General features: G+C 43.5%; 1 protein-coding gene across 8 annotated transcripts; it reads right to left on the bottom strand.

Moving 5' to 3' along the window:
• Positions 1-671: 671 nt before the first annotated feature.
• AKAP8 (A-kinase anchoring protein 8) lies at positions 672-25,925 on the bottom strand. 8 transcript variants are annotated; one of them, XM_066614231.1, is made up of 15 exons: positions 25,673-25,922; positions 21,569-21,607; positions 20,690-20,722; positions 19,893-20,181; positions 18,703-19,189; positions 18,187-18,331; positions 17,757-17,803; positions 16,316-16,352; positions 14,549-14,645; positions 11,299-11,440; positions 10,733-10,826; positions 9,437-9,567; positions 7,646-7,741; positions 4,122-4,578; positions 672-1,945 (listed from the first exon to the last, which is right to left on the bottom strand). In XM_066614231.1, exons 1-14 carry the CDS (start codon positions 25,686-25,688, stop codon positions 4,144-4,146), a joined length of 2,088 nt encoding a protein of 695 aa, XP_066470328.1. In that variant the 5' UTR covers positions 25,689-25,922; the 3' UTR covers positions 672-1,945; positions 4,122-4,143. The 8 variants fall into 8 exon arrangements, 4 of the variants coding, with proteins under 4 accessions (XP_066470328.1, XP_066470327.1, XP_066470326.1 ...); XM_066614230.1 differs by having other exon boundaries at positions 672-1,942; XR_010793716.1 differs by lacking the exon at positions 672-1,945 and adding an exon at positions 6,061-6,254 and having other exon boundaries at positions 4,491-4,578; positions 25,673-25,925.
• Between the last annotated feature and the right edge of the window lie 1,957 nt (positions 25,926-27,882).

The raw sequence follows: 27,882 nt of genomic DNA, 5'->3' as shown, positions 1-27,882 counted from the left end.
AAATGCAGTAATGTACCATGGTAGCATCATGTCTGATATATTAAAAATAAAATATTGAAATGAATGGGGACCCACCTGAAATTGGCTCATGACCCACCTAGTGAGTCCCAACCCACAGTTTGAGAAACACTGCCATAGAGTAATTACACATTAAAGTAGTGACTTTTGTCAATAGTCTGTATAGGGCAGGGGTGTCAAACATTCAGACAGGTAGGATGCACATAGCATTCATGATGCCTGCTGGGGCTCATTGATGTCATTAGCAAGTAGTGAGTGTCATTAACAGGTGTAGCCAAAAAAAGGCACTTTTTCTCATGTAGAACTATTAGCTGCAAGAGATTTGTGTTTTCTCTTCTGTCACTTGCAGCTAATGAGTTCCTACATGAGAAAAAAGTGCTTTTTTTGGTTACAACCTGTTTAATGACATCACTACTTGCCTAATGACATCACTTCGAGCCCCCAGCAGGCATCATGAATGCTATGTGGCACTCCGTATGAAATGAGTTTGACACCCCTGGTATAGGGAATCAACAGCAAGCAATTACAGAGCTTTAATTTTCAGTACCTAGGGTCAAGTGTGGAACATGTGAAAGAACAGCACATTGTTTTTAAAAAAGGGATGTTGAATTTCTAACTTATTTTCATCATACCATTACTGATGCAATGCAAAATTAAGTGAAAAATAAAATGTAACTTTAATGCTGACCAACTGTAGAATTAAGCATAATATCAAAAGTTAAACAATTAGGGACAAAAGGACATCTTGTTAACCATTGCATGTTTGTTGGCATCCTTCAGACCTGGAAGACTATGGTATCGTGCTCTGAATAGTGTTCTGGAACAGAGTGTCCTCTCCAGTGCGCGAAGCCTGGGTAAAGTAGATATGGAGGATAGGCTGTTTCCCATGCAGCAAATCTCCCCTCTCCATGTCGCTGAAATGTTCCAATGAAAAGGCAGAAGCCAATATGGTTGGTTCCAGCAGCGTCGCAGGAGTTGCCAGGAGTTGCATCAGGAGCATATACATACATACCTATCATGACTTGTAACCCATGATGGACTTTTCCTCCAGAAATTTGTCCAATCCCCTCTTAAAGGCATCTAGGCAAGATGCCATTACCACTTCCTGTGGCAATGAGTTCCACAAACTAGTTACATGCTAGGTAAAGAAATATTTTGTCTGTTCTAACTCTCCCAACACTTAACACTTAAGTGTCCTCTTGTTCTCCTCTGGGCTGCTCCTGGCTGTGGCAACATGCCTGAACAGCCTTGACCTCTGAGTGACTCACCAATAAGGCGAGATGATTTACACTTGATTTATTGACAGAAATTTCTCTAATAGGCAAGTGTCTACAGTGATCCATTTTTAGTTCAAATTAATGAGAGATGAAATTTCAATACCTTAGACAGTTTTTTCATCAGCAGGTCAGTAGTCTTCACATTCACGAATGGAGCCAATTCCATTGTCAATAATATCGTATTAGTGTAAATGGAAAGATCCACTTGAAAGGAAGATAAACTATACTAAGTACACAGCTTGACTAGTGACACTGTGACTTCTGTCATAGTAGCACCCCAAAAGAGGGAAAGTATCAGGGCATCAATTACTCCAATTGGCTTGCTGTCAAACCACAGTTGAATTCAAGAGCAGACAGAAGTCCTGCTTTGCAGGAAGTGGAAGATAGGAGTTTATAAACCTAAGCAAGTCACACATAGGAGTTTATAAACCAAAGCAAGTCACACACATCTCTCCCAGAAGCACCTAGCTAAAGTAACCCAATCCTGACAGCCACTCTCTTCAGGAAAATATTATGGCCCTAGCAATTCCAAATTGGGTATTTTGTGGACCTTCGTGACAATGAGACATCCGGCTCCTGCTTATGGCCACACTACCTGCCTCTCTTCACAAGACCTGGGCAGAATGAGAAGACCTCCTTTGTCCATTCTGCTGCAGAAGGAGAAAAAAATGTTTCAGTTTGCACTCTAAAATAAATAGCCACACAGCGATTATGAGGCAGGTCAATAACTTATTGTCAGGGTTGTGCATATAGTGTGATCCAACTCAGACACAGAACAAAAAATGCAATACAGTACTGCATACAGAATTCTGTGACTTGTAAGTCAGCATGAAATATACAAACTAAGAACAAATTGCTACCCCTACAGGTTTGTAGACTAGAAAGAGTATGCATTCAACAGAATGACTAAGGGTGCAATCCTAACCAACTTTCCAGTCGGGCATGTGCTACATCCTGCAGTTGGGTGGCAGTCATGGAGGCCTCCTCAGAGTAAGGCAATGCTTGTTTCCTTACCTCAGAGTTGCATTGCCCTTAGGTCAGTGCTGGAAAGTTGATTAGGATTTTGGCCTAAGATCCCCAGGGGTTGGGTGGAGTTTCTATGCTCTCCCTATGACTAGCAAAAGAACATACTATGACAAACATCAAGAGTGACCAAAGCACAAAACTGACTTTCTTTTTAAACACACTCAAAATTCTAGGCTCCTTACTTTAGTTGGGTTATCTCAGTCAGTTATTGTCAAACAAGGAGGATGACCTTTCTATATAGTTGTAAGTGTTTGCATGGGTGGGGAGGAGGGCAGCAACAGTGCTGCAGAGATTACATTACTGCTGCAGGGCTTTTTTAACTTATCTTGCAGCCTGTTCCAAAAACCCTTATCTTGGATCTTCTGGTTTTCTGGGAAAACAGGAAGTAGATAGGAGATAAGTGCTTTGTAAACAAGCTGATCAGAGGTCAGAGGGGGCTGCAAGCCTCCAGGACCTTGAAGGAAGCCAGTGCTGCCTCCCAGGTAAGTAAAAAAATTCCCTTACCAACAGCAGTGCTGTAATCTCTGCAGCAATGTTGCTGCCATTGCAGCTTGGCCACTTCCCTTGAGGAATGCCCTGGTGACCCACCAGTCTCCTTTGCAGAATCAGCTTCATTTTAGCTTCACCATAAAATTCACTTTCAAGCTCTATACAATCCATTCAAGCACAGAGGCTAGCTAGACAGACACACTTAATAAAGAGATGACTGCTAACAAAAAAGATGTCTGGTAGAAGAAAAGTAATTTTTCCCCTGTAGCTGCTCTGACACTTTTCGGGGGAGGGGGGAGAGAGAAAGAAGCAAGGTGTGTGGACTCAGAAACTACACAAGGTTGACAGCACTTTTTACTTAATATTGTCACATTGCTGCTCAGACAGTACACTTCTTGGAGACAACTAAAATACCACTATATACTAGTTTTCCACTTCAGAAGTTTATTTAAATGCTAAGACAAAGAACTTTTGATTTCTTAAAAAAAAAAAATAGAGTGCTCATTCCACTTTATACTACAAGAATCAAACAATAACAAATCCTTTCCTATGTTGCTGGTCTTGATAGTGCTTCAGGGCTCCCAGGGCAGTTTTGGCAACCTACTCTGTGAATAATTCTCCAAGTATTGGGGAAGGAAGAAGGAGAGGTGGTGCTTCAGTGGTGGCATAATTGTTCTCCTTCAAAAGTTGTTACCAGCATAATGTAGATTGCAACTTGCTATCCAGAAAAATCTGAAATATACTGCACGATACAAACAATGGCCCAAGTGTGACACGCAATCAACTTGGTGTTTGAAACTATATAGTTACAGATGCTATATTTCATGCAATGCTGCAAACTGGGTAAGTGAAGTTAGTAGCCCTCAAGACAGCAAGTCCTTTCTCCAGGGACTTAAATCAACAAATATTTTCACAGGAAAGATTAAATATAGTGATTTACTACTCTACTCCCTCATCAGCTAGAGGATCAATTCACTTTCCAAATGTATTCCCTCAACATTGAACATTAACAGCTGACAGGAGCAAAATTATCAATAATTTTGTTCTTCATAGTGCTGTTCATTCCAAAATGCAAGGAGGTATCAAGAATTCCTTAGGGAATGTTCAGCTTTCTAAGTTATTCAACCTAAAAGCGAAATAGACTTGCAGATTTCCACTTTCTACACAACAGCAAAAGCACAAGACAGCTTTCATAAACAGAATAGTTGAATCCCTTCCCTCAATACAAGAACAAAATTGGTAGCACTCCAGCAATACATAGAAAGAAGAAATGAAAAGAAAAAGATTATACAGCTAAGCAGGACAAATCACCTTCACACAAACATTCACATGGTCATTCTTGTGGCAGTTCTGCACTTGCTACAACTGTATCATCCTTGGTATCACCATTTTTGGCTGTTGCCATTTCAGTGGAATTCTCTTCCATCTCTGCAGACTGGTGCTCTTCCTTCTCCAGTTGGCCAGCTGCTGCTCTTTCTTCTGGACTTCCTTGAGAAGGGAGAGCTGCTCCTGTTATTCCAACTGCCTCTGTTTTCTCTTCTTCATTTTGCTGCTCCTCCACAGATTCATCTTTATAGAACATTGCAGTGGTGCAGCCTTGCTCCTCATCTCCCGATTTAGTAGTTTCACTGGCTTCAATGTCATCTCCAGTATTCTCTTTTTTCTCTACAGTGGTACTTTCAGTAGCCCTTTCACCATCAGCCCCTTCCGGGGCTTCAGATTCATCAACATCTTGATCAATGTTTTCATCTGTAAATGGGTCATCACCCTGACAAAGGGAGGAAACATAATGTCATCGAATTGTTGCAAAATTACTGGAACTTCTTTAAAGTCTCAGTTACCTAGAACACAGAAGTTTGCAATTGAGTGATTGAAAACTGAGTACTCTTACTTCAGAGCACCAGTTCCTCCTTTGCCTCAAAACTACTTAAGCAAACACAGACTACAGTTTTACTAAACATTCTGCACATATGCCTGACAGGACCAGAAATCCAATGGCACTGGCTGAATACTGGTAAAATCTCTACCTCATAGGAGTAAGAATAGAATTCAATTTGTTGTAGCATATTCATTGGGAGTGTCAGAGGGGGCAAGTCTGCAATGGGAAAACCAAGTGGAATCTTTAGCAAAATCCATTATTTGATCTCAGAAGACTGCTCATTTTTCGACTGACTTTTGAGTACTTTGCTCAGTGGCAGAGACTGCCACCGTTAGGAAATGCCGAGTTATTTCAGCAGCTAAGGTATTTACAGTTTTTTCATCACCCTATTCCAATATCAGAAAGTCGAAGTGTTGACATGTGGCTATAACTGATTATGGATACTCACACATTTGGGTGATCTTGTTAAGTAGAGAGTGTTTCTGTATCTAAGAACACTAAGTTACGACTGTACTACTGAGAACTGCTCATACACAAGTCAAGCTAACCTTATTCAGACTGAGGTCAGGGCTTGTCACTGCCCACAACGGGGATCTGTTTTTGGCTCTGGCTGAGATTTCTATGTAAAGAAAACACCATATTAAACCAGACAGACATACTAGTGCTGCTCTGCTGGAATCTCAGAACCACTGGTTGTCACATATACAATATGCCTAAAACCTTATCTTTATCCCAAACTCAGATTCCTCTGGGCAAGTGACCTGCAACGGTCCTGCAAGGGGAAAAACGTAGCATGCCAGTGACACTCTTGCCCATAATCTGACCAAAAGCAAGCATTAGTTTCTAAACTCCTATACTCATTATGCACAGGAGATTGTAAGAGTCCTGTTCCTATTCACCTATACCCATGGAGTCCCACCCACAGAAACTGGGCTGGAAAGAGGCAAGGATTTCTGTACCCAGCAACTAAGTATGTTTTATGACCCAGCTGGATCAGATTCAAATCAGACCATCTGCATCCATGAAAGAAGATCCATGCACATGAGACAAAAAGTGTCGTCTTTGGCTTATTTTCAGCCAAGCACTCTTATTTGAGGTTCTGGAGTTTCAGAGAGCACCAGACTATCCCCTGCGATTAGGACTTCTCCATTATCGCTAATAAAAGGAAAGGGCAGGGGATTCAGAGTCCCCAATTGGTAGAGACTGTCACAGGCTCCCTCAGGAAGGGCAAGAAGCCAGCATCCTTTAGAGAGAGAAGCATTAAACCTGTGCTCAAGAATTATCTCTTGATGTCAGCAGTCTCACCCTGCCTTCAGCCTTCCTTTCTTGGGGAAGGCGCTGAGGTTTTTGATGGGGCACCTCTGGCATTACCTGGAATCCTCAGATTTCCTTCACCCCTCTCAGCTTGGTTTTGCAACTGGGTATGGTACGGAGACTGTGCTGGGTGGGTCGAAGATCTCCTCCTTCTGATGGACAAAGGTCAGGTGTCCATGCTGATTCTGTTAGACCTGTCGGCAGCCTTTGATACCGTTGATCATGAGGTGTTGCTGAGGCACCTGCGGACCCTAGCAGGGGTAGACGGAGTTGCGCTTGAGTGGTTCCATTTTTTCCTCCGAGAGATCCCAGAGGGTGGCACTGGGCAACTGCTCATCTGCCCCAAGGGCTCTCATGAAAGCCACCGCAGGGTTACTGTGTCACCTCTCTTGTTCAACGTGTATGAGAGGCCGCAAGGGGAAGACAGCCTCTGTATATAGGCCACCAGTGTAAACAGACTGACGTTCTCAGTTCAAAGTCTCTTTCACTGGATTCAGAGAGCGGAGTCTCAGTTTTACAAGTCTCTGCCTAGCAGAGACTAGTTAGTTGGCAGAAGCTCAGTCTGGATAAGACCAAAGTGTTGCCAGAGAGATGGAAGGGAGGGGGACATGTAGAGGAGATTGCACATGCAAGATCTGCTCCCCCATTAGCCATGTTTGCCATAAGAGGGTCCTGTTGAATCTTGGGTTGTGCCTGGATTTCCAGGGCACAGTATCAGTCACACGCATTTCTTTTCATCTTCACCTGTTCAGACGGTTGCAATCTTGCTTTTCAGAAGTGAAATTCATCAATTACCCATGGCCATGTGTGCTATACAAGCAAACCCTTGATAGTCACACAGAAGTGTCTGCATGACCTGCCAATGCCCATCTGGGCAAACAATCCCAATAGGGGCTTATCACACCCAGGTTCTGGAGATTGTGCTGTGTCTCCATTCTCATCAGGGTTAAATGTTGGTTTTTTATTCTACAGAGCTGTACCCATGAATTGTGGAAACACTGCCTCTCCTCTTGCACTGTTTCAAACAGTTTCTGCACTGTTGCTCAGATCAGCTAAGCTGATTTCAACTCCCACAAGTGATCTTTGGGAAGAACACAGAGCTTTGACTTTTGTTCGCAGGTGAATTTTTAAGTCAAAACTGCCAACTTACTGGGGGGAAGTCCTGGGAGGGGAATGCAGTGCCTATATCTCTAAATCAAAAGAAAGTTGACCATATGTCATGGGCAAGGACCATTGTCCCAACCAAGTAATATTTTTGCCCATCAAGTTACTTAAGATGGGCACAATGCTCTCCCCTCAAAACATTATATTAGCTAGACAGCTGTCTTGAGACAATGGCAATTCTTTTGCTAGTGTGCATCAGGTTTTCATTTCAGTGCTTCTATCACTATCTATGCACAGTTTGCTAGTGTGCATATCTAACACATTTGGGAAGGGGAAGAGGGAGTAAACGGTTCAAAGAAACAGGTACTATTGTAGGTTTAAACTACGAATTAAAAAAAGCAAAGAGTAACTTTGCTTCCTTCCATCCTATGCGAAAGTCACATGCAGCAATAGTAGTGAAATACATAGTCAAGCTGGAGCTCCCGTTCCCTTGTCCTAGAAAAAGCAGGACGGAGCAGGAAACATCCTGCTTACTTACCTTGAGGTACTTTTCTAGCATCTTCACAATGTGCTTACTATTTAAAACGCTCTTAGCTACATGGAAACTAGCTTTCTTGAAGTGTTCAGCTGCCATCTGGAAAGAACAGATACACAAATTATTATGACGGTTTAGTACACAGTAGGTACCGTGTTTCCCCAAAAATAAGACACTGTCTTATATTTTTTTTTTGGCTCAAAAAAACACACTAGGTCTTATTTTCGGGATAGGTCTTTTTTTTTTTTTTTAACTTACAACCATCCACAGTCATTCATTTACAAAAAATATACCTTATAAAAATATCCCCTCAGTACCCAGGAGGATGCCTGTCTACTCAGAAGTCAGTCTCTATAGTTAATGGGCTTACTCCCTAGAACATGTGGAGAGGGTATCCCCTAAGTGCCCAGGAGGATCCCTGCCTGCCTGTCTACTCAGAAGTCAGTCCCTTTATAGTTAGTGGGACTTACTCCCTGGAACATGTGGAGGGTGTCCCATCAACGCCCAGGAGGATACCTACCTGCCTGCCTGTCTACTCAGAAGTCAGTCCCTTTATAGTTAATTGGACTTACTCCCTGGAAAGTGTGGAGAGCCTCAGAGCCCAGTAGGCAGGGTTGCCTCGCTTGCTACTTCCCGCCTCAGCTCCTCCTCTGCCCAAGGCAGCACAGCAGGTGCTTTCTAGGTGGCGCGCACAGAGTGCAGTGTTCCCGGTCATGTTTTCCACCCGCCCCCCCACCTGAGGACCCCTTCCGCCCCTCCCCCCTCGTCCTGGCCCTGATCACAACTAGGTCTTATTTTCGGGGTAGGTCTTATATTTCAGCAATTCTCAAAAAACGCACTAGGTCTTATTTTCAGGGAAACACGGCATGGGTTGGATGTAGGATTTTTTCAGGACAACACTATGAACACAACAATTCCACAATTTGCTGTGAGTTGGACAAGAAATGGCAGAGTTACCTGGCCTGTACAGCACAGACCTGTACAGCACAAGTCTGGGCAGGTGGCTCTGCTGTTCTCGGCCCAGTGCATGGCAAACTGGGCAAGAAGCTGTCAAGGTGACCTTGAACAGCAGGCCACATTTGGCCTGCAGGTCACAAGTTGTTGGCCACTGAACTCATTTAACTATTGAGACTGTGAAAACTAAAACAAAAAACAAAAAACACACCTATAGTGTCTCTATAGGACTTTTAATATATTTGTCTTGATCCCACAAATGCTTTCCTTATTAAGTGTTAATATCAATTGCATGAAAACACAAAATGAAATTTGTAACTTCTCATATAAAGCATATTAAAAATACACTACAAAAGATTAGAACCAGTCAGGATTATAACTACTTTTGCCCACTTCTGTTATAAAGGCAGAACATATAATATATTTCGCTCCAATGTATGAAAATAGTAACTTTTCAACTGTCTGCAAAGAGCAAGTGTAATCTCTGTAGTACAAGTATTGACCTTTACTGCCCATCTCTTCTGATAAACTGTTACAGGCCCTAAACAGTTTTACAGGAGGCACTGCAGGCAAACAGAGGAAAACCAGATACTATTAAGTTTCAGAAATTTCTCACACCACACAAGAAATTCTCATTTCTACATCACAATAACCCAACCAACCACATTAATTTGTTCTTCCTTTACAATAAGACAACTCCTATACAGAGTTCACTATTCAAGCCCAGAGCATTTTTTAGCATCAAGAAAGCATTAGTAATTTCTCCATATGGAAGTCTGCATCTGAAAAAACACAAATGCCAGTTATGAGGCTCACTTAGAATGTACTATCATTGCTTACCCTACGATTTCTGTTATGATCAACAGACCTCAGGTGTCTCTGAAGAAGATGTTGTTGTGCAGGAATTAACATGTCACATGCCATACAGTGAGCTGCTTCTATCTTCTTAAAGAAGTGTTCCTGGCCAATTCCTGAAACAGCCAAAATATGGATTACATATTGCTCTCAGCAGCTGAGCAAGAACATGACACAGTAAGATTCTCCAAATAATTGTTGTAAATTGCATGAACAGGTGATAGCATCCAAACATTAAGTTTCTAAATGAAATCAATTATCTTGATCTTTATCAATCTAGATGTCAACCCAGTTTTGGGAAGGAAAAGACCTTGATCATCTTGCTAGCTCTACTGGACCTCTCATAGTAGCTTTCAATACCACCAACAATGGTATTGTTCTGGGCAGCCTTGATGGGGTGGGGGGGACCGCTTTGAGCAACTCTGTTGCTTTCAGGAGAATAAGTCTCAGAAGTGGTGCTGGGACACTGATTTACCCCTTAGCCTTTGTGATCCTCAAGGTTGCCTCATCTCCCATGCAAGAGCCATGCATGCAAGATCATATACTAGAAGCAGTTGGAAGAGGTAATCTAGAGGTTGGGAGGAGTCATCAATTTTCAAATGATGCCCAGCTCCTCTTTTCTTAGAGAGGCAGTGAAGATAATGCACTAATGTCTGAGCTTAGTGATGGACCAAATGTCTGAATTCATTTTATCATATTAGTCCACAAGAGAGGAATGCCATTAGTAGTAGAACTGACTTAGTTTTGAGTGTTTGGCCTATTCTGGATGGAGTCATATTCCCTTGGAAGATAAAATTTGCAGTTTGGGAGTGCATCTTGATGGGCCTTGCTCCTAGGTGATCAGATGATGGCTGTGGCAAGAAAGCTTCAATTGGTGTTCCAACTGTGCAACTTTCCAAAACAGCCAATACACATGCTTTAGTCACAGTTACATCCTTCAGACTAATGTTTCTAAGAACAGTACTATATGTTCTCAGACCTATCCTAGATAACATGAACTGGTTTGTGTGAAGGTTCTAAGAATTATACAAAATGCAGTACTGAAATAGACTGTTTTCTATTTAAAATTGAACATTTATTAATTAGAATATAGCTATTTTCAAGGATTAAGGCAAGTGAAACTTTGTTTGCCCTGCTTATTGTTACAAGAACATTCTCCGCTTGTGTCACAAAGCCATTATTCCAGATTTGGATTCAAGAATGCAGGAATGTGTACCCTACCTAGAAGGTCGTTGTTATTGAACTGCTGATAACATCAGTCACTTAATCCTGTCCACTTACCCCTGAATGGGTCTGGTCTTGGCTTTGTGGCCTCTTTCTCTGTCAGCTCTTGTCGGCGCTTTCCAATTTTCTTATTTCTGTTCACAATATACTTCTGCAGATTTGGGGAAGAAAGAAAATCTGCATAGTTATACAAGCCACTGCCACCGAGCCAAGAATTAATATAAAGAAAGCAGAAAACAATAACTACATATGACATGCTAATCATTCAAATTCCCTTTTCCAGATTATTTGGAACAAGAAGTCAACCAAGGAGAACAATGAAGCAGTAAACTTACCATCAAATTTTGAAGTGAGACTTGGTACATAAATGCCCTAATAATATGGTGGGTAAAGTTATACATAAGAAAGCTCTAGAGAAAGCACTGCTATCCAGAACCATGGTACATGTGAAAAGTGAACTGCTCACAACATGACAAGCCTAGTTTTATACTATCGTGCAAGGAAGATCTACCACCAGCCATCAGGCAATAACAACCCCAATTATTAGATGATAAAGGCAGAAATGATTGCTCTTCAGTTTGACTCAGTCTTCCACAACTTAGAATGTTGAAGATCTACAGTACCTGCAGGAATTCTACAGTCTTGTCAGGCAGTTTGGTCCCAATGTATCGCAAGACTTCTTTGTGAAATTTACTTTGTAGATGTTTCTCAATTTCTTCATCATCAAAGCTTCGGAATTTACACACAGAGCAAGCAAACTGGATTCTAAAAGAAGACATTTAGTTTAATTTGCATTGCACCCTATCCCAAAAGGCTTCTCAAAGTTATTGTTTATGAAACTCGCATCTTCACCAAAAATAAAGAACAATGTATCAGACAAATTTAAAAGAAAAAAACCTAACCTTAACTTACTCTAATCAACAACATTATTAAGATTTCTCAATGTAAAAGCCTTAAGATTTTTTAAAACAGAAAATATTAAATTACAATTTTTATTCAATGATTCTGCTAATGTAAGGCTACTGCAGCGAATTGTGTGGGGACGGGAGAAAGCCAGATATCAGCTACACTCCTAATTGTCCCACACCTAGCCCCCAAAAGGGAAGTTTGCTACCATCATAAAGGGAAAACCAGAAAGAAAAATAGGCCCCCTCACACTAACTCCTAGCTGGGGTGAACCCAGTTACCAGAGTTCTCTTAGAACAAGGACTTGTAGAGTTAACCATGGGCAAACTATAAGAGAGAAAGGGTGTCCAAACGTTTTGGTGGGGGGGGGAGGCCACAAAATCTCTGGCACTGTGTGGGGGGCCAGGGAAAAAAAAAAGAATTTACATTTCAAATTTGAATAAATTTACATAAATGAATATATTGGAACTTATATGAATGAATGAAGGTCTTGCAATAACGAATGAAGTCTTACAATATCTCAGGGCCTATAAAAGGCCTTGCACAAAGTAAGGCCGGCCTTTCCTTCGCTGCCGCTGCCACATTACAGATGTGAAACAGTAAGCAGTGGAGGTAGGCCCTGGTCCCACAGCTCATGCGAGAGGTCGAACAGTTGTGTTGGGCCAGCACAGGCTCCAGCTAGTCTCCAGAGGGCCAGAGGCTCACTGGAGACTGGGGGCTCCCTGCGCGCCGGATTGGGAGTCCTCGAGGGCTGCAAGTGGCCCCAGGGCTGGGGTTTGGGTGCCTCTGGTCTAACTCAGTGGCGTCAAAATCATTTCAAACAGCAGGCTGAAGTTAGCATTCATGGTGGCTGCAGGAGGCTCTGGTAAGTGTACCCAAGCCCCTGCAGCCCCCCTAAGCTGCACAATCCTGGGGATTGCTAAACCGCCTTCCCCCCCCGCTCCCGCTGCCTCCCCCCCCGCTCCCGCAAGAACTTACTGTGGCTTTCAAACTCCCTGGGAGTTTGAAAACTGCAGTTTTAGTAGATACTGAGGAGTCAGAAACAATACATTAACTTTAAACAAACCAAAGCAAGAACTATTTATTTTCTCTGAGCTGAAAACAAGTTCCCACTATGAGAGCAAAGTAAATGAAATTATTTGAGACATAAAATACAAAACAGGATTAAGGAGGTAGCCAAGATAAATTGAGTGAATAACCCCTGCCAAAATACAGAATGTTGTCCCATTACCTTTGCTATACATACTAGGTTTCATAAGATATATACCGAATATACAGGCTGTGTCTCGTTATTCACTAGAGTTCTATTCCAGAACACACAGTGGATAAAAAAAATCAGCAGATACCAAATTAGTGGAAAAATAGCTCAAAGACCCACTTTTTCTTGCTCCTCCACTGTTGCCCCGGAATGCACTGGTATAGACACTACCAGACCAGCCATTTTCAACCACTGTGTCATGGCATATTGGTGTGCCGCAGGAATTTGGGGAAAGGTCATTTATTAGTTGGGCCAATGGGGGATGTTAGCCCCCCACTGGCAGCATGGTGTGCCTTGTCAATTGTTAAAAACCCTGATGGCATGCCTTGACAATTTTAGTGCCTTGTCAGTTTCCCATGAGATGAAAAAGGTTTAAAATAACTGCTATAGACACTATACCACATTCAGCCACCGGAAGAGGTGATTAATATTAATTTGTATAGAATCTAGTGGAATGAAATTATAATTATTTAACAGCATGAAGGTAGGAAATTGGATTTTGATGCTTTCCTTCTTACAAGGCATTTAAAGGTAGACCCCGGTATCATTAGTGCATCAAATCAGTGGATACCAAGGTCCTACCTGTACTCACGTAAATCGAAAAACTTATGCCTTAAAATTGACCCTGAAAATCTGGGTCAATTTACACACAGGTGTGATGAAAGGGTTAACAGTTGTGGTTTAAGATTTTCCCTCTGATTCCCTCCAATAGCTGAGGTGCCTCAGACTCAAAGGTGGGGGTCAGTCAATTCGAGGGCCAGGGAGGCAGAGACAGAGAAGCTCTCCAGGCCTGAGTGAGACTCACTTTCTCTCGTCTACTGCATGCTCCAGACTGAGTGGGACAGCAAGAGCCTCACTGGTAAGCAGAGGGAAAAGCTGCTGGGGAAATAGAGCCCCAGGATAAAAGAGACGAGGGCAAACAGAAGCTAGTTGCATTAGATTTTATTTGTTTTAGTTTGTCCTTCCCCATCCAGAGCTGGGAGTCCTTCGTGGCCTTTTGGGCTAGGACAAGTGGGGATCCAGGCTCTGCCTAGTCTCATCCGACAGAGCCAGTCCATTCAGGAGACATTTGTTGCAACCCAAGCCAATTTAAATCGTTTTTCCTCACCTGTAAATAAAACCTTTTTGTTTAAAACCTCTGCCTGTTCTGGATCAGTGGATTTGTCAGCCTCCCTACTCTGCGGATGTTAGTGGCAGAGTGGGAGCATTTAACAACCTTGTATAACAATCTTGGAGAGGGGTGTTGCCCAAGGAACCTCTCTGGGAACCAGTTATCTTGGGCTGATGGCAGCAGACAGATCTACCAGGTCTTGTCCCACCAAGCTGCAGGGTAAACTGAATGGAAGAGAGGGGGACGGGAAGGGAGTGAGTGCTTAGCACTAGGCATCACTGCCCTGGAGTGGTGGGTGGTCGGTGGAAGTCTCCCTCCACCTTTTATGACAACAGGCCAATGCAGTAAGGCTTCCGTGGCTTCTACAGCTGCTTGGTGGGGGGAGGGGTGGAGACCAAGCTGAGAAGGACATAATGGGGGTACATAGCCCAAGCAGGATAAAAAAGGAGGGTTCAGGATCTGTGGTGAGTTGAATCCATAGGTCCCGAATACACTGATAAAGAGGACCCACCTCTCACCTCTAAGTGGTAGGTATATTAATGAGTTATTTGAACTCAGATTTTTATGGACACAAATGGGCTTTAATATGTTTAAATACCTGTCCATACCACGATCACGCATTCGATCCCTCCGCTTCTGTTTCTCTTTCCTTTGCTTTGTTTCTTCATCGTCATCATCACAGCCATCTCCAGATGCTACAAACAGTTAGTTCTTAAAATATTGCTTTAAACTAACATCTATCATTTCTTCAGGATGACTCAAAATATTTCCATTCTACCTTCCAACCCCATGACACTGCCAGAGTGATGGAAATGCTTCCTCTTTGATAGGAAGCCAAGCTGCTTCAGGAGGTACGGCCAGGGAGCAAGGCTTCTATCAAGCTGGTAGCCATCTATTTACGTCAGCCAGGCCCCAACCAGGGAAGATTCCTGGGCCCACCCACCCCCCAGCTCTCCAGGAGCCCGGGTGGGGGAATCAAAGCAGTAATCTGGGGAAAGACGACAACTCAGGCAACCCCTCACCGCTTGTAACTAAAGAAAGAATTGGCAGTTAACTCCATGAGGTCAGGTTAACTGCTCCCTATCTATTATGCAGGAGACTCAGTTGTAACATTTACTAGGGAAGACAATATCTCCGATTTGATTGCTTAGTGCTAATATTCTTTCTGAGCTCCTTAGGAGGAAGTATAGGATACAACAGTAAATAAATTCTAGTGATATTAAGATTTCGAACAATGTCATCTTAAACTACCTAAAAATGTTTAAACTAAAATAGAAGATAAAATATTTGAGTGTGCCAAAGTATCATGTAGTTGCTTCATTAATTTCTTCTATTCTAGGGAATACAAACTGGCCAGCAAGAAATGAATGGAACAGCAAGTCTAGTAAAAGTAAATGATGCACATTGGGTAAAGCTATATACATCTTTATATGTACACTGATGGAATCTAAATCATCTAAGATAGATCCTCGGATCATAGTGAGAAGATCTTAGAGGTAAATTTAGTGACCTACAGCAGTGAAAAGAGACAAACTTTAGTGTTACAAAATATCAGAAAAGGGATTGAAAATATCGATACATCACTATACAATTCAAAGAGACGGTCTTTGTTGACCCATTTTAAAAAGCATACCAGAGATACAAAAATGCAACTTTGAACTCATAATTGAAGTATCTTCATTACAAGAAAAAGCTAGAGAATGGGGGTGGGGGTTTAGCAAAGACTGTTAGAAAGGCTATGACGGAGGTTTAATTTATTCATTTTTAAAATGTTTGGCGAATGATTACACATAGAATGTGTAACTACACACAGAGTTCACTGCAGAGTTTGTATTATGTAATGAAATAGGCAGCGGGTTTAATGAGCAGCACTTTTCCATACAATGCATAGTTCATGGCAATGATACCACTAGCTTCATATCTAACTCTGATTTTTAAAGCCCATAGCTGAAAGCAAACACAGAATTAATGACTAACACCATCACTGCCTTATTTGTGGGCATCAGGACAGCAACTGTTAGAACTCCAAGTTAAAATAGACCATGCTCTGATGCAGGAAAGAAATTCTTATGTTCTGCCAGCTAATTAGCATTTTGTTTTTACTCCAGTAAGGAGGTTTCTAATGACAGACACCACAATTGATTATCCATGAACTGAACAAATGGTTTAGGTTAAGAATCTGCAAAGAATCTGCAAGATTCTTTTAACAAGAATCTTGTTAAAAGAAGAACATGAATGCTACAGTAATAACCCAAGGAGTTAAGTACAGATGACGCAAGCTTTGGTTTCAGGGTACATTTTTTATTACAGCGAAGTGTAAAGGAAAATATCAGATAGGCTTACTAAATGGTGAATTTCACCCTACCTTTCTCCTTCAAAGTTTCAATGCCACCCTTGTGCTCCTTTAATTAAAAAGAGGAGAAAGTCATAAAGCATTAATTCTTTCTCTATAATATATAGAATTTTTAATGTGTTATAACAGTAGCCATAAATATTAATTTTTTAACCATCTTTTCTAGAAGTCTAGATCTAAACAACTTAAGGCAGAAATATTCTGAAGATCTATACATGACTGGTAACCTTTCCCATCCGAACAGATCCCTCTCCAGCAGACATCTGGAAATTGATACAAGTCAAAGAAACACTCCAATTTCCAGAATCTTAAAGTCTGGTTAGATCAGGAGTATCAAACTCATTTCGTACAGCAGGCAGAACAACGTTCATGTCCCCTGCTAAGGGCCAGAAATGACATCAGTAAGCAAGGTGATGTCATTAAGCAAATGATGGCCACAAATAAGCACTTCATTCTTTTGTCTCATTAGTTGCAAATCACAGAAGAGAATATTTGAAAATCTTGATCATATTTTCAAGATATGGGAGAGCCCATTATCATGCAGGCCACCCTTTCAGCTGCATCACTTCTGCTGAAACATCGCTTCACAGTTCAAGTACTCTGTGAAGTGATGCCTCAAGCAGAAGTGGTGCTGCTGAAAGCGTGACCCACCTGATAATTAGGCTCTCCCAGCACCATGGCAGTCTGCCCCTTCCACCATAGCATTCCTTGCCTTCTGAGGCCTCCTTCTGTTTCTCCCTCCCACAGCCTCAATAGAAATGGTGGAACTGGAAAAGCCCAATTATCATGTGGGCTGAATAAAGAGCTTCTGCAGGTCATATCTAGCCCACAGGCCTTATGTTTAACATCTCTGGGTTAGATGTTATTTTGGCAGGAAAAACCAAAACATATGACAATATAAAGGGCAAGTTTGATTCAAACATGCCATTTCAACCCCCTTTGTTCAATGATATCTCTTCTGAGCTGTACTAGATTTGTATTACATACAGTTTCCTATATTAATCTTGTTAGAGGATAAGAATTAAGAACTTGTGTACAAATAGGTGTTTTACATTGCAACGTAATCTTCACTCTAATCTGTGTTTAAAAGGAGCATGCTCGCAAATGTGACACGTGCTCTTTGTCACTGCAATGACTTTCTCACAATGGTATAATGTAGCAATTGACAGATAATGTATTCTCTGTATTAGCTGTCAGTTGCTACATCATACCATTTGAGTTCTTGGACAAGAAATTTTAAACACAGTACTAGAAGTATGCATCTAAAAACAGCATTTCAACAGTTTCAGAAAAAAAATTCTTGGAAAATATTTTAAGTTAAAAAAACAGAAAGAAACCAATTATAAATTGGATCCAGTTATTTTCACTTCTCGATGAATCCCTTGTTAATACAGCCATTAAGAAAAACAGCAGACACACTTTAGAGTCACACAAAGAAGGGAAGAGTACTTACACCTTTATCTCCTTCTTCTCCTGATTTATCCTCTCCCTCACCATCATCTGCCAAACACACAAGACACTATTCAACCACTGGGGGAAACTACTCCCATTTTCCCATCAGAAGCAGCACTTTCCAAGGAACATTTAAGTCAGAAGACTAATTCTCAAATACTGTATTTAGAAGATTACTTTCTAGAATATCTTCTCCCAACTCTTCATCTTACTACAGAAATTCAGGGTACCAACGTCTGTGGTAAATTGACACAGTGTTGTAAAATTCATTGTAAAACTTCAATGAATGTGGGATTCTGTAGTGGTACACTATAAAAGGATTACGCAGGTAGAGACCAGATCTGTCCATCTCAGATTACAAAGAATGAGAAAGACAACATGTTAGTCTCCACACTTAATAAAATGATCATGGCATCAAATAAAACCTTTACCATTGTCAGAGCCATCTCCTTCACTGTCTGTCTTCGCCTGTTTGCTGTCTGGTTCATCTCCACTTTGGGACTGTTTTCGCTTACGGAATCCACCTTCGTTATCTAAACGCCCACCTGGACGACTGCGGAAAGGTCTCCTTTTGGCCTATAACAAAGAACACACACAAAATGAGCAGAACATTCAGCCAGTTTGTCAGTACCTGCTAAAAACTCCAGCATGTTTCAAAACTTCCTGCTATAAAATGTTCTCTTTTACCCTTTGCACAAACCCTTTGCACCACCACCTTCTTTGGCATAGGATATAGCCCAACCAACATGGCTCTAGCAATGTCCATCCTTCCCTGCCCATCTGCTAGTCTCTAAAATGATTTTGAGGCCGACAAAAACTGAAAGCAGGATAAGAACTCTACCATACTTCCCAATTATTGTAATGTTAATTACTTTGACCCATTGACAATTGAAACAATCCAATAACTACAAAAGTACAAGTTCCCAATATTAGCATAATGAACTTACTCTGCTTCGTGATCTGCTAAAGCCACCAGACATGTTCCCAGGAAACCTTCCCATCCCCATCATGCCATAATCGTAGTCCCCATAGTTGCCATAGTCACCATAATCTCCATAATCTCTGTACTCAGGCATGAGTGCTTGGGAGAAGAGTGATGGAAGCCTGTTGGGCCCAGGTCCTCCTATATTCCTCCCACCCATATAATTCATCTCATTCCATCGTGCAGACAGCCGTTCTGTACTTGATGGCACAAAGCGATCACGACTGAAAGTGTTCAGACGCCCGCGATTCTGGACCCTTCCTCGAACAAAGCTATAGTTGTTTCCTCTGTTGCGTTCATCTCTACGGTTACCAGCAGCATCATAGTGGCTTCCAAAAGAATCATTCTGATCTGATCCAACTTCACTATAGTCATAACTAGTTCCATACAGGTCACGTTCAGGCACAGAGGCTCTGGAATCATAGGACTCAAAAGACTCAAATCTGAAAGAACTGCGATACAAGCAAAGAATCCAGTCAGTAGTTGGAAGAGAGCTTAATGGCAAATCTGAAAAACAGAGCTATAGATTCCCATACTATAGACTTTTTGTGTTCATTTACTATTAAGGAAAGCAGCTGTAGCTCAGCGGTGGAGTACATATTTAGCAGGCATAAAATCCCAAGTTCTCAAAATCTCCTGTTAAAGGAGCTCAGATAGCATTGCTCAAAACTCTCCAGGGCAGTAGAGAGCCACTACTGCTGGATAGGGCAGACTGGGCTTAATCAGATCTGTTAAGAAGAGTTATTTCATAAACTGCCAAATAAAAGGGGTACTTTAAAACTGAAGTCATAACATGTTTATCTATGGGGTACCATGCGTCACAAGAGAAACAACTGGTTCAGCTAGAAAAATTCTATTGCTTGTTAGACAAAGAAAAGACCAGTATGAAAATCTTGTGACATTCATCTACAATAGTGACTGCCTATAATAATAGCCTACAGACCTTCCCTATAACAGGTTGATTTACCTTTCATGAAAGATATACCAACTAAAAAGGTAACAAAGGAAATGTAAGCCAAAGTGATCCAGTAAATTCTAAGCTATTATACATGCCTCAAAAGATTAATATTGTCCTACTATTCTTGTACTTTATGAATTCAAGTTCAACTGAAGCTAAGGGCTTAATTTTAAGAGTTAAAGAGAAGCTTTAGTCACCTTGCTTGATTGTCCATGCCTTCCCCAGCACCACCACTGCTTTCTTTAGACAGCATATCCAGACGCTGGTTTATTTTTGCAATAAGAGAGTCAGAGTTCTCTGTGCCCGCTGTCCCAGTGTTGTAATTTACAACTGGCATATTAGCTCCCATATCAGCACCCATTGTCATGTCAGTAGTTTTAGAAGTGTCCCAAGCTGTTGGGGCAACAGTAGTGGCATCATAGTTGTATGTGGCAGCTGAAGTGGCGTTGGAGGTCTGGGTACCATAATAGTCATAACTTTCATAACCTGGCAAAAATTAAAAATTGCAAACTGTTAAGAAAAATTAGAGAAGGAAAATTTGAATTCTGAAGCTTCTACCTAACTGAACAGACACTATTATCAAAACCAAAAATCAAGCACATATGCAAAAACACTTCTCAGAAATGTAACAAATGTATTGGCCATCATTAACCACTAGTGTTAGTGAAACTGTTTCAATGCGTTGCTCATTCTGGCAATGCTGATGTGATATTTTCACAGGATGGGGATAGTATGCATTAAACTGAGAGAATACCCATATACGCCAATATGTCTCACCCCAAGTTCCTTATAACTGCAAGACACGATAAACAGTTACATAATCTATATCACATGTTGTTCGTATACTAAATCAACCCAAATACTTGTTTATATAGCGCTAGGACTCTCCTACAGAGAGCTCCAAATGCCATCATGACTTCCAGTTAGTTCTGAAAAAACTTGCAAACTGACCAAAGTGATATTGCACTGAAAAGAAACATTCCACAACACATACCTTGCCAACTTGCTGCATTCGTAGCATATGCACCTTCATGGAACAAAAAAAAAATTACATTAAAAACAATGTTATTTTGAAGGTGTGGTCATTTATTTTGACATTCACAGATACATAAGCAAGTTATTTATACCCATCAGAAATCTTCTCCAAATGGATGAGAATTTGCATGAAAACCATATAAACACATTTAGCTATGTAAATCACTTTGTGAACTACTTTTTGTTAAACTGTGGTACAGTGGGCCCTCCTTATCCAAGAGCTCATCATTTGTGGATCTGAATATCTGCGGGGGCCAAGCCCACAGCTGCAGTGTCTTAGAGGACCTCCTGGGCACTTCTAAAAGGCACTTGAGGTTGTCATGTCCCCCCCCCCATTTCATACTGAATACTGTGGAATTCAGTATTCGCAGAGGGTCCAGGAACGGATCCCCCACAGATACCAAGGGCCCACTGTATATAAAAATTCTTAATATACAATATTCAATGGCAACACAAGAACACACAATATGTTACAGAGTTTAAAATCCAGTTGCAAGGAAATGATTAAAGACTTGTTTAATAAAAGAATAATGATCTATTCAAGTTTTGATTTTCATTTTATTTGTTATGTATGGGCTCATAATTTAAAGTACCAGAAGGGGTGGAGAACTATTGAAATGAAATTAACTAGCTCTTAAATGTTAAGATTCAAATCATTACACTACTCTCTATTGTTTCAAAAGTAGAACTTGATTTTCATTAAATGAATTTTTGAAAAACAATCATTCATGATACAGGTTTAAAGAAAAAACATGTTTTATGCTTAGCATCAGGCCCAACCTTGATTTCTAAACTTAAAAACATAAGAAACCCCCCACTAGGTAAGGCCATGACTTACCTTGCGTATTGGTGGTCTCAGTACCCCAGGTACCATAACCTGTAAGATAAATATTTTGTAACTTTTTAAGCCGCGTAAAAACCCTGCAATTCATTTTGCTTTACTTCTCAATACTTGCTCGATCTCCCTTTTCCAATATACTGAAAGAGATGGGCTTATCAGTTTATGAAACAAATCCTTGCAGCACAGAAGATACAAACTCTTTCAACATTTGAACTGTAATCCAAACATGTTTCTGCAGAAATAAATCCTATTGTATTCAGAGGGACATCCCAGACACACGATTCCATTTCTCTCAAGATGATTAAAAAAAAACAACTTGAAATGAATTTTTCCCTAGATCTATTGCCATTTTGCTTGAATACCTTTGGGTTCTCTTCCTCTATTAACTTTCTTCACCCTCCTTTTTCCTTATGCCAGCGTTCCCAAACTCTGCATTGTGATGTGGTGCATCATATCATGATGGACACTTCCATCAACACTTCTGCTGTTGGGCACTCCCTCTAGAAACAGAAGCTTCCTCTATTTGTGAAAGAATCATCCTCCACTTATTGGGGCAGGAGGAAAGCTTCCAATGACAACAGCTCTAGTTTGGATGTCAGCCTAAGTTACAGTTCTTGTTACTAAAAGGTGACAATATTTCGATATTAACCTTTTCCTGGGATAGATAATTTTGAATTGAAGCAAAAATTGCAGTATTAAATGTGTATTCTCTCCTTATTCCAAGGAATTCAGAACAGTGTTTTAACACTTTACTTAAAAGCCTTAATCAGGCTGCGACAGTGACTTGACAAAAGCCCTCCAATTAGTTTCATAGCCAATGTAGGGTCTGAACTTGGGCTTTCCACATTCAAATCAAACACTCTAGCCCAGGGATGTCAAACTTGTTTCAAACAGACAGTGGGCCCTAGTGAGTATTCATCGTGCCTGCTGAAGGCCAAAGTGACAAAGGTAAGCAAAAAAGTGACATCATTAAGCAGATGATGGCCAGAAATAAACACTGTTTTCACACAGAAACTTATTAGCTGCAAGAGACAGAAGAGAAAATGTGTAAATCTTGTTCATATTGTCAAGATAAGAGAAAGCCCAATTATTATGCTGGGAGAGTCCAAATATAACAAGGGTTAGATAAATGGCTTCTGGGGGCCGCATTTGGCCTGTGGGTCTTATGTTTGACATCCCTGCTCTAGTTTTCGCATCATACTACTTAGGAACATAGGAAGCTGTCTTACACCAAGTCGGACCCTTGGACCATTTAGCTCAGTATTGTTGACAATGACTGACAGCAACTCTCCAAGGCTGCAGAGAGGAAACCTACCTGAGGCGCCAGGGGTCGAAAGTGGGGCCATCTGCATCAAAAGGAGTTGTTCTACCACAGAGCTACAGACCCCTTCACAGTTGTCAGCTATTGTGGTCAAAGTTACTTTTCCAATAAAAATCTCACACACTGCTGATTAGCTACTTCCAGATGCTGACCTCTCACCTCCAGGCTTCTTTTTAACATATCTGGTATAGTAGGTTTTGATACTTATAAACCTGATAATTAGACTGCATTCTGCCACCATCTGATTGTATACAGCCTACTCCATAGACAGCCCAAGAACCACTTAAATCCACCAGGCCTTTGCAAATGGCCCCTGAATCTCTCTCTTATTTTTATCCCATCAACTGTATGTTTAAAATTCTCTTTACTGTTTATTAGGGCTTTCACTGGACATACTTTAGAGGAAATCTGACAGTCAGAACCGAGATGGAAGCAGACTACATGGGAAGAGACAGCCTAAAGGAAACATCAGGGGTGGAAGTTGATGTTCCTTCATGTTATACAGAGGCAAAGGTAAAGTCATATTTAGTGTTGAACATACACAAGGGTGCAGTTCAACAACACTGCTACCAAGCATTCCTATACGATATACATATTTCTGAATTGACATTTGTTAACAATGTAACATGAAATGTTCATCAGCAACTTGACTTCAGGACACTACACTAGCATGACCACCATCATATTCCAACACAGCACTATGGGCCAGTGCTATTATACCATAGTGGAAAAATCCACTTAAAATTTGTACAGTGCTTTTTGAATATGCAAAGCACTTCATATCTAATAACTTGATGTTGTCCTTTCAACAACCCTTTAAAGCATTATCCCCTATTGCAGCTAGGGAGCAGCTTACCTTAGAGAATCTTGCAATTCCCAATTCATTGCTCATTCTCTGAACCAAGTGGGAAAAATCTATTACTTTTACTTTCTGCAAAAGTGATATTACGGAGAGAGAAATGGAAAGAGGCCAGAGGAGTGGGAACTGCCACATTTTTTAAGTGATACCCTAAAGTTCTTTCAGCTACCTCTAGGCAAGAGGGTGGCATACACACGCTAAGGGCCCAATCCTATCCAACTTTCCAGCATTGATGCAGCCATACCAATGGGTATGTACTGCATCCTATGGTAGTAGTGGGTAGTCATGGAGACCTCATCAAGGCATTTGTTCCTTTACCTCAGGGCTACATAGGGTTCAGTCCTCTCCAACTTTCCAGTACCTAAGAATATTTATATCCCACTTTTCAACAAAAAAGTAGTTCATAAAGTGGTCTAAATAAATAAATACATAAATGAATGGTTCCCTGTCCCCTGTATGAACAAAAATGTTCAAAATGGAACTGCAACTGTGCAGCAGGGCAAGATACATCCACTTGCATATTCACAGAGAATGCCATAGCTGCTACATTAGCACAACCTGAGGCCCACACCATTGCAGCCCCAGGGGGACCAATCAGAAATACTTTAAACACAGTTCTGCGGGTGAATAGAGGAAGTTGAAGGATATGAATCTGTTCTAAAAAACTTGGGTACAAAATAAATATCTTTTTTAAAAATGGAACTTTTTCCACAATAACTAAATCACTTCACAGAAAAAACCCTACAGGATGGTAATAGAATTGCCTTCAAGGCACAATAAAGCCTAAAACCCCAGTTAGTGTTATAAGGCTGAGGATTTAGACAACACGCCAGCAGTAAGAACATAAGAAGAGCCTTGCTGGATCAGGCCAAAGGCCCATCCAGTCCAGCCTCTTGTACCTCACAGTGGCCCACCAGATGCCCCAGGGAGCACACCAGAGAACAAGAGACCTGCATCCTGGTGCCCTCCCTTGCATCTGGCATTCTGAGACAGCCTGCTTCTAAAATCAGGTGGTTGCATAAACCCAGCACCAGGCAAACCTTCAACTTTAGGGGTCCTGGACCTTTAACAACTGTGTAGGAGAGAGAATTTCAGGGGGAGCTGCTTGTCACCTGTCAGATGACAAGCTGCACCTGCTGGAATTCCCTCTTCTATACAACTGTTAAAGGTCCAGGACCCCTAAAGTTGAAGGTTTGCCCACCCCTGCACAAGCCCATCATGGCTTAGAACCTGTGATGGACTTTTCCAGGCCATGATGTGTCATGCGCAACCTCCTGCTTTCAGAAGTGGGTGACCTCAGAATGCCAGATGCAGAGGAGGGCAGCAGTGCAATGAGGTCTTCAGCCAGTGAGCGCTTGTCAAAGGCAGCTGAAGTGCACAGCTACCAAGTGCCCCCCACAGGCTCCCCCACGCCCGTCAGAGCTGCCTGGCAGGCACACATTCAGGAGGGAGCACCTCCCTGGCACTCCGCGTCAGGAAGAGCTCCGCCTGCTTCTGGTGGTGACTGTGGAAGGCACAGAAGCCCTGCCAGGAAGAGCAGCTGGCAGCCTGGCAAGCAGGCGCCCAAGGAAGGCCAGAAGGACCCTGGGGGGCTAGAGGGCGGTGGGAGAGGGCCCGAGCGACGCCGACTAGGCCTGGGAACCCGGAAGGCGGGGCGCGCTTCCGCACAGGCGAGACCGCCCGGCGCCATTTTGTGTCGTCTTTGGAAATAGGCCCCGCTCCTGCCTGCCTCACACAAGGGAGAAATCCCCCTCCGCCCGCCAGGAGAACCTGCGTGAGGGGCGGGCGCGGCACCAATCAGCACCGCCAGCCCCTCAGAGGGGACGGGGCGCCTGGCCCCGGCCCCCCGACCTCAGCGAGGTGGCTGCGCTGCGCTACCCGGCACGAGGCCCTCGCCGCGGCTCCCGGCGCCCTCGCTCACCGTAGCCCTGCTCCATGGCTCGCTTCCCCCGCCGTCAGCCCGCCGCCACGCTCAGCCACCTACACCCGGACTGCGCGGGCGTCGCAGGCCGCCGAGGATTGGCCCGCGCCGCCGCCCCGCCGGTTTCTATTTGCTGGGAGCACAAAAGCCCGCCCAGACGGGCTGCCGAGAGTGGCTGTGGCGCCCGCCGCCAGGTCGTCTTTCTCGGAGGCCGCGAAGCAGACCTGGGCGGGCAGGCGCGGCGTCTGCTCCTTCGAGCACTGCGCAGGAGGCAGGGGCAGCTCAGCCTGGGAGGCTCTGACAAGCCGCCCCGCCCCCTCTGTGCCGTGGGGCAAGGCAGAGGCGCTCCGTCTGCCCGCTTTGGCATCTGCTCGCTCACGAAGCCCCCACTCTTCCGCAGAGGGTGAGCAGATGCCAAGGCGGGCAGGCGGAGCGCCTCTGCCTTGACCCACGGCGGGGGCGGGCTTTAAGCACTGCCCAGAAGAGGGCATTTGGACAGGTGCAGAGTTTGAAACCCTTCCAGGTTGAGCTGCACCTGCCCAAACTCTCTCTTCTGTGCAGTGGTTAAAGGTACAGGCACTCCGTCCCCCTTTGAAGCCACGGTCTGCAGCTGCAATCCTATCCACACCGACTTGGAAGTAAGCCCAACTGTGGGAAGTAAGCCCAACTGTGGGAAGTAAGCCCAAGTCCCAGTGGGACTTACTTCTGAGTAGACATAGGTAGGATTGGGCTCCGATTCTGCGTGTTACATTGGAAATAAATGTGGAAACGGCAGAAAGCAAACACACTCTAAGATCAACGCCTCCTGCCTGCCAAAAAGCATCCTGGAACATTGTCAGCTAGGTCTTTCCTTGACAGAGTTCGAGCCGGCAGTGGTGCAGGTGGACGCAGAGCCCCCGTCTCTCAAGGCACAGGGCGGGGAGCGGGGAAGGGGTGCGCGATGCACGTCTTCGCCTGCCGGATTTCCACCTGTCGCCTGTACGCTCTACGTTCCGCACTTGAAGCGCCGTGTCCTCTACTCCAAGTAGAAATGCCGCCTAAGGTTAAAAGTTGGAGGGCGGGGCGGGGCGGGGCGGGGCTCCCGGACCACGCAAGGCTGTCCAAGCAGGGAGGGAGAAGTTGCGGGCCACGACTGTGCCCCGCCGGTTAGAGGCACTTCACAGCGGCGCCTCCGGAATCTCGGCAGCGCAGGAGCTTCTCCGCCACCCCCAAGGTTGAGGGCAACGTTTGCGCTGAGGCTGCAGAGATCACCTGGAGCCTGAGTCCACCGGTTCTCTCCCTCCATTTCCGAATCGAGCCCCTCCCTCCTTCCCTGGTCGCCAAATGCCAGTGCAATGTCTCCTCCCGGTGGCTCGGACAAAACTGGAATCCAGTGAAGCCATTTCTGCCCAACGTTGCAGACACGCAACAGGGACCCGCTGGCCGTGGGCTGGGCAGGAGAGGGTCCAATGACTGGGCTCGTGCGCCGCCTTTCCAAACTCTTCTTCCCTCCAACAGGGACCCGACCCCACACGCCGACTGCATTGTCAGTCCCACGTCGCTGCTGTTTTCTCCCTTCCCGCCCATCGGCAGTTCAAAGCATGCAGCGGGGAAGGGGCTCCGCCTCGCCGAGTGGTCAGCAGAAGGCGCGATCGCTGCCTGGTTCGCTTCCATGCCTGCCTTCCTTCCGCCGGGCTTGGGGGAAGCATCACAGATTGGCATCGTCGAGACGAAGAGGCGCCGTGGAACGTTCGCATTTTCTTGGGCTCAAGAAGCGGAGGCGCGCTGGTCGCCCACAGCTCCGGGCTGAGTGCCGAAAGGAAGTCAGTTGCCCTTCTGAGCGGGGAGGGGCTGGGCCTCAACATTCGAGGCCAGGCGGTGCGCTACCACTCGCCCCTGCGAACCAGGGGAGACGCACGTCTCCTGCCACTGCTCTACAGTGCCCCTTTGCCTCTCCTGCTACCGCCCTTCAGAGGGGCAGGGGACAGCCACTCAAATTGAGTGTCAGGAGAATTAGGACAGACAAAAAATATGTCTTTACTCAGCGTATAAAGCGTGTACTCAGCCTGTACTCGTTTTAGCAAGGCCTGCCAAGATTTTGGACTGACGATCAGCCTAAAGAAAACACAGGTCATGGTTCAGGATGTGGACTCGCCTCCCTGCATTACAATCTCTGCATGAACTGGAGGTTGTCCATGACTTTGTGTACCTTGGGTCAACGATTTCCAGCA

Source organism: Tiliqua scincoides, chromosome 2, assembly GCF_035046505.1.
Source record: "Tiliqua scincoides isolate rTilSci1 chromosome 2, rTilSci1.hap2, whole genome shotgun sequence".
Lineage (NCBI taxonomy): Eukaryota > Metazoa > Chordata > Lepidosauria > Squamata > Scincidae > Tiliqua > Tiliqua scincoides.
This window is presented reverse-complemented; position numbering and strand designations above follow the sequence as displayed.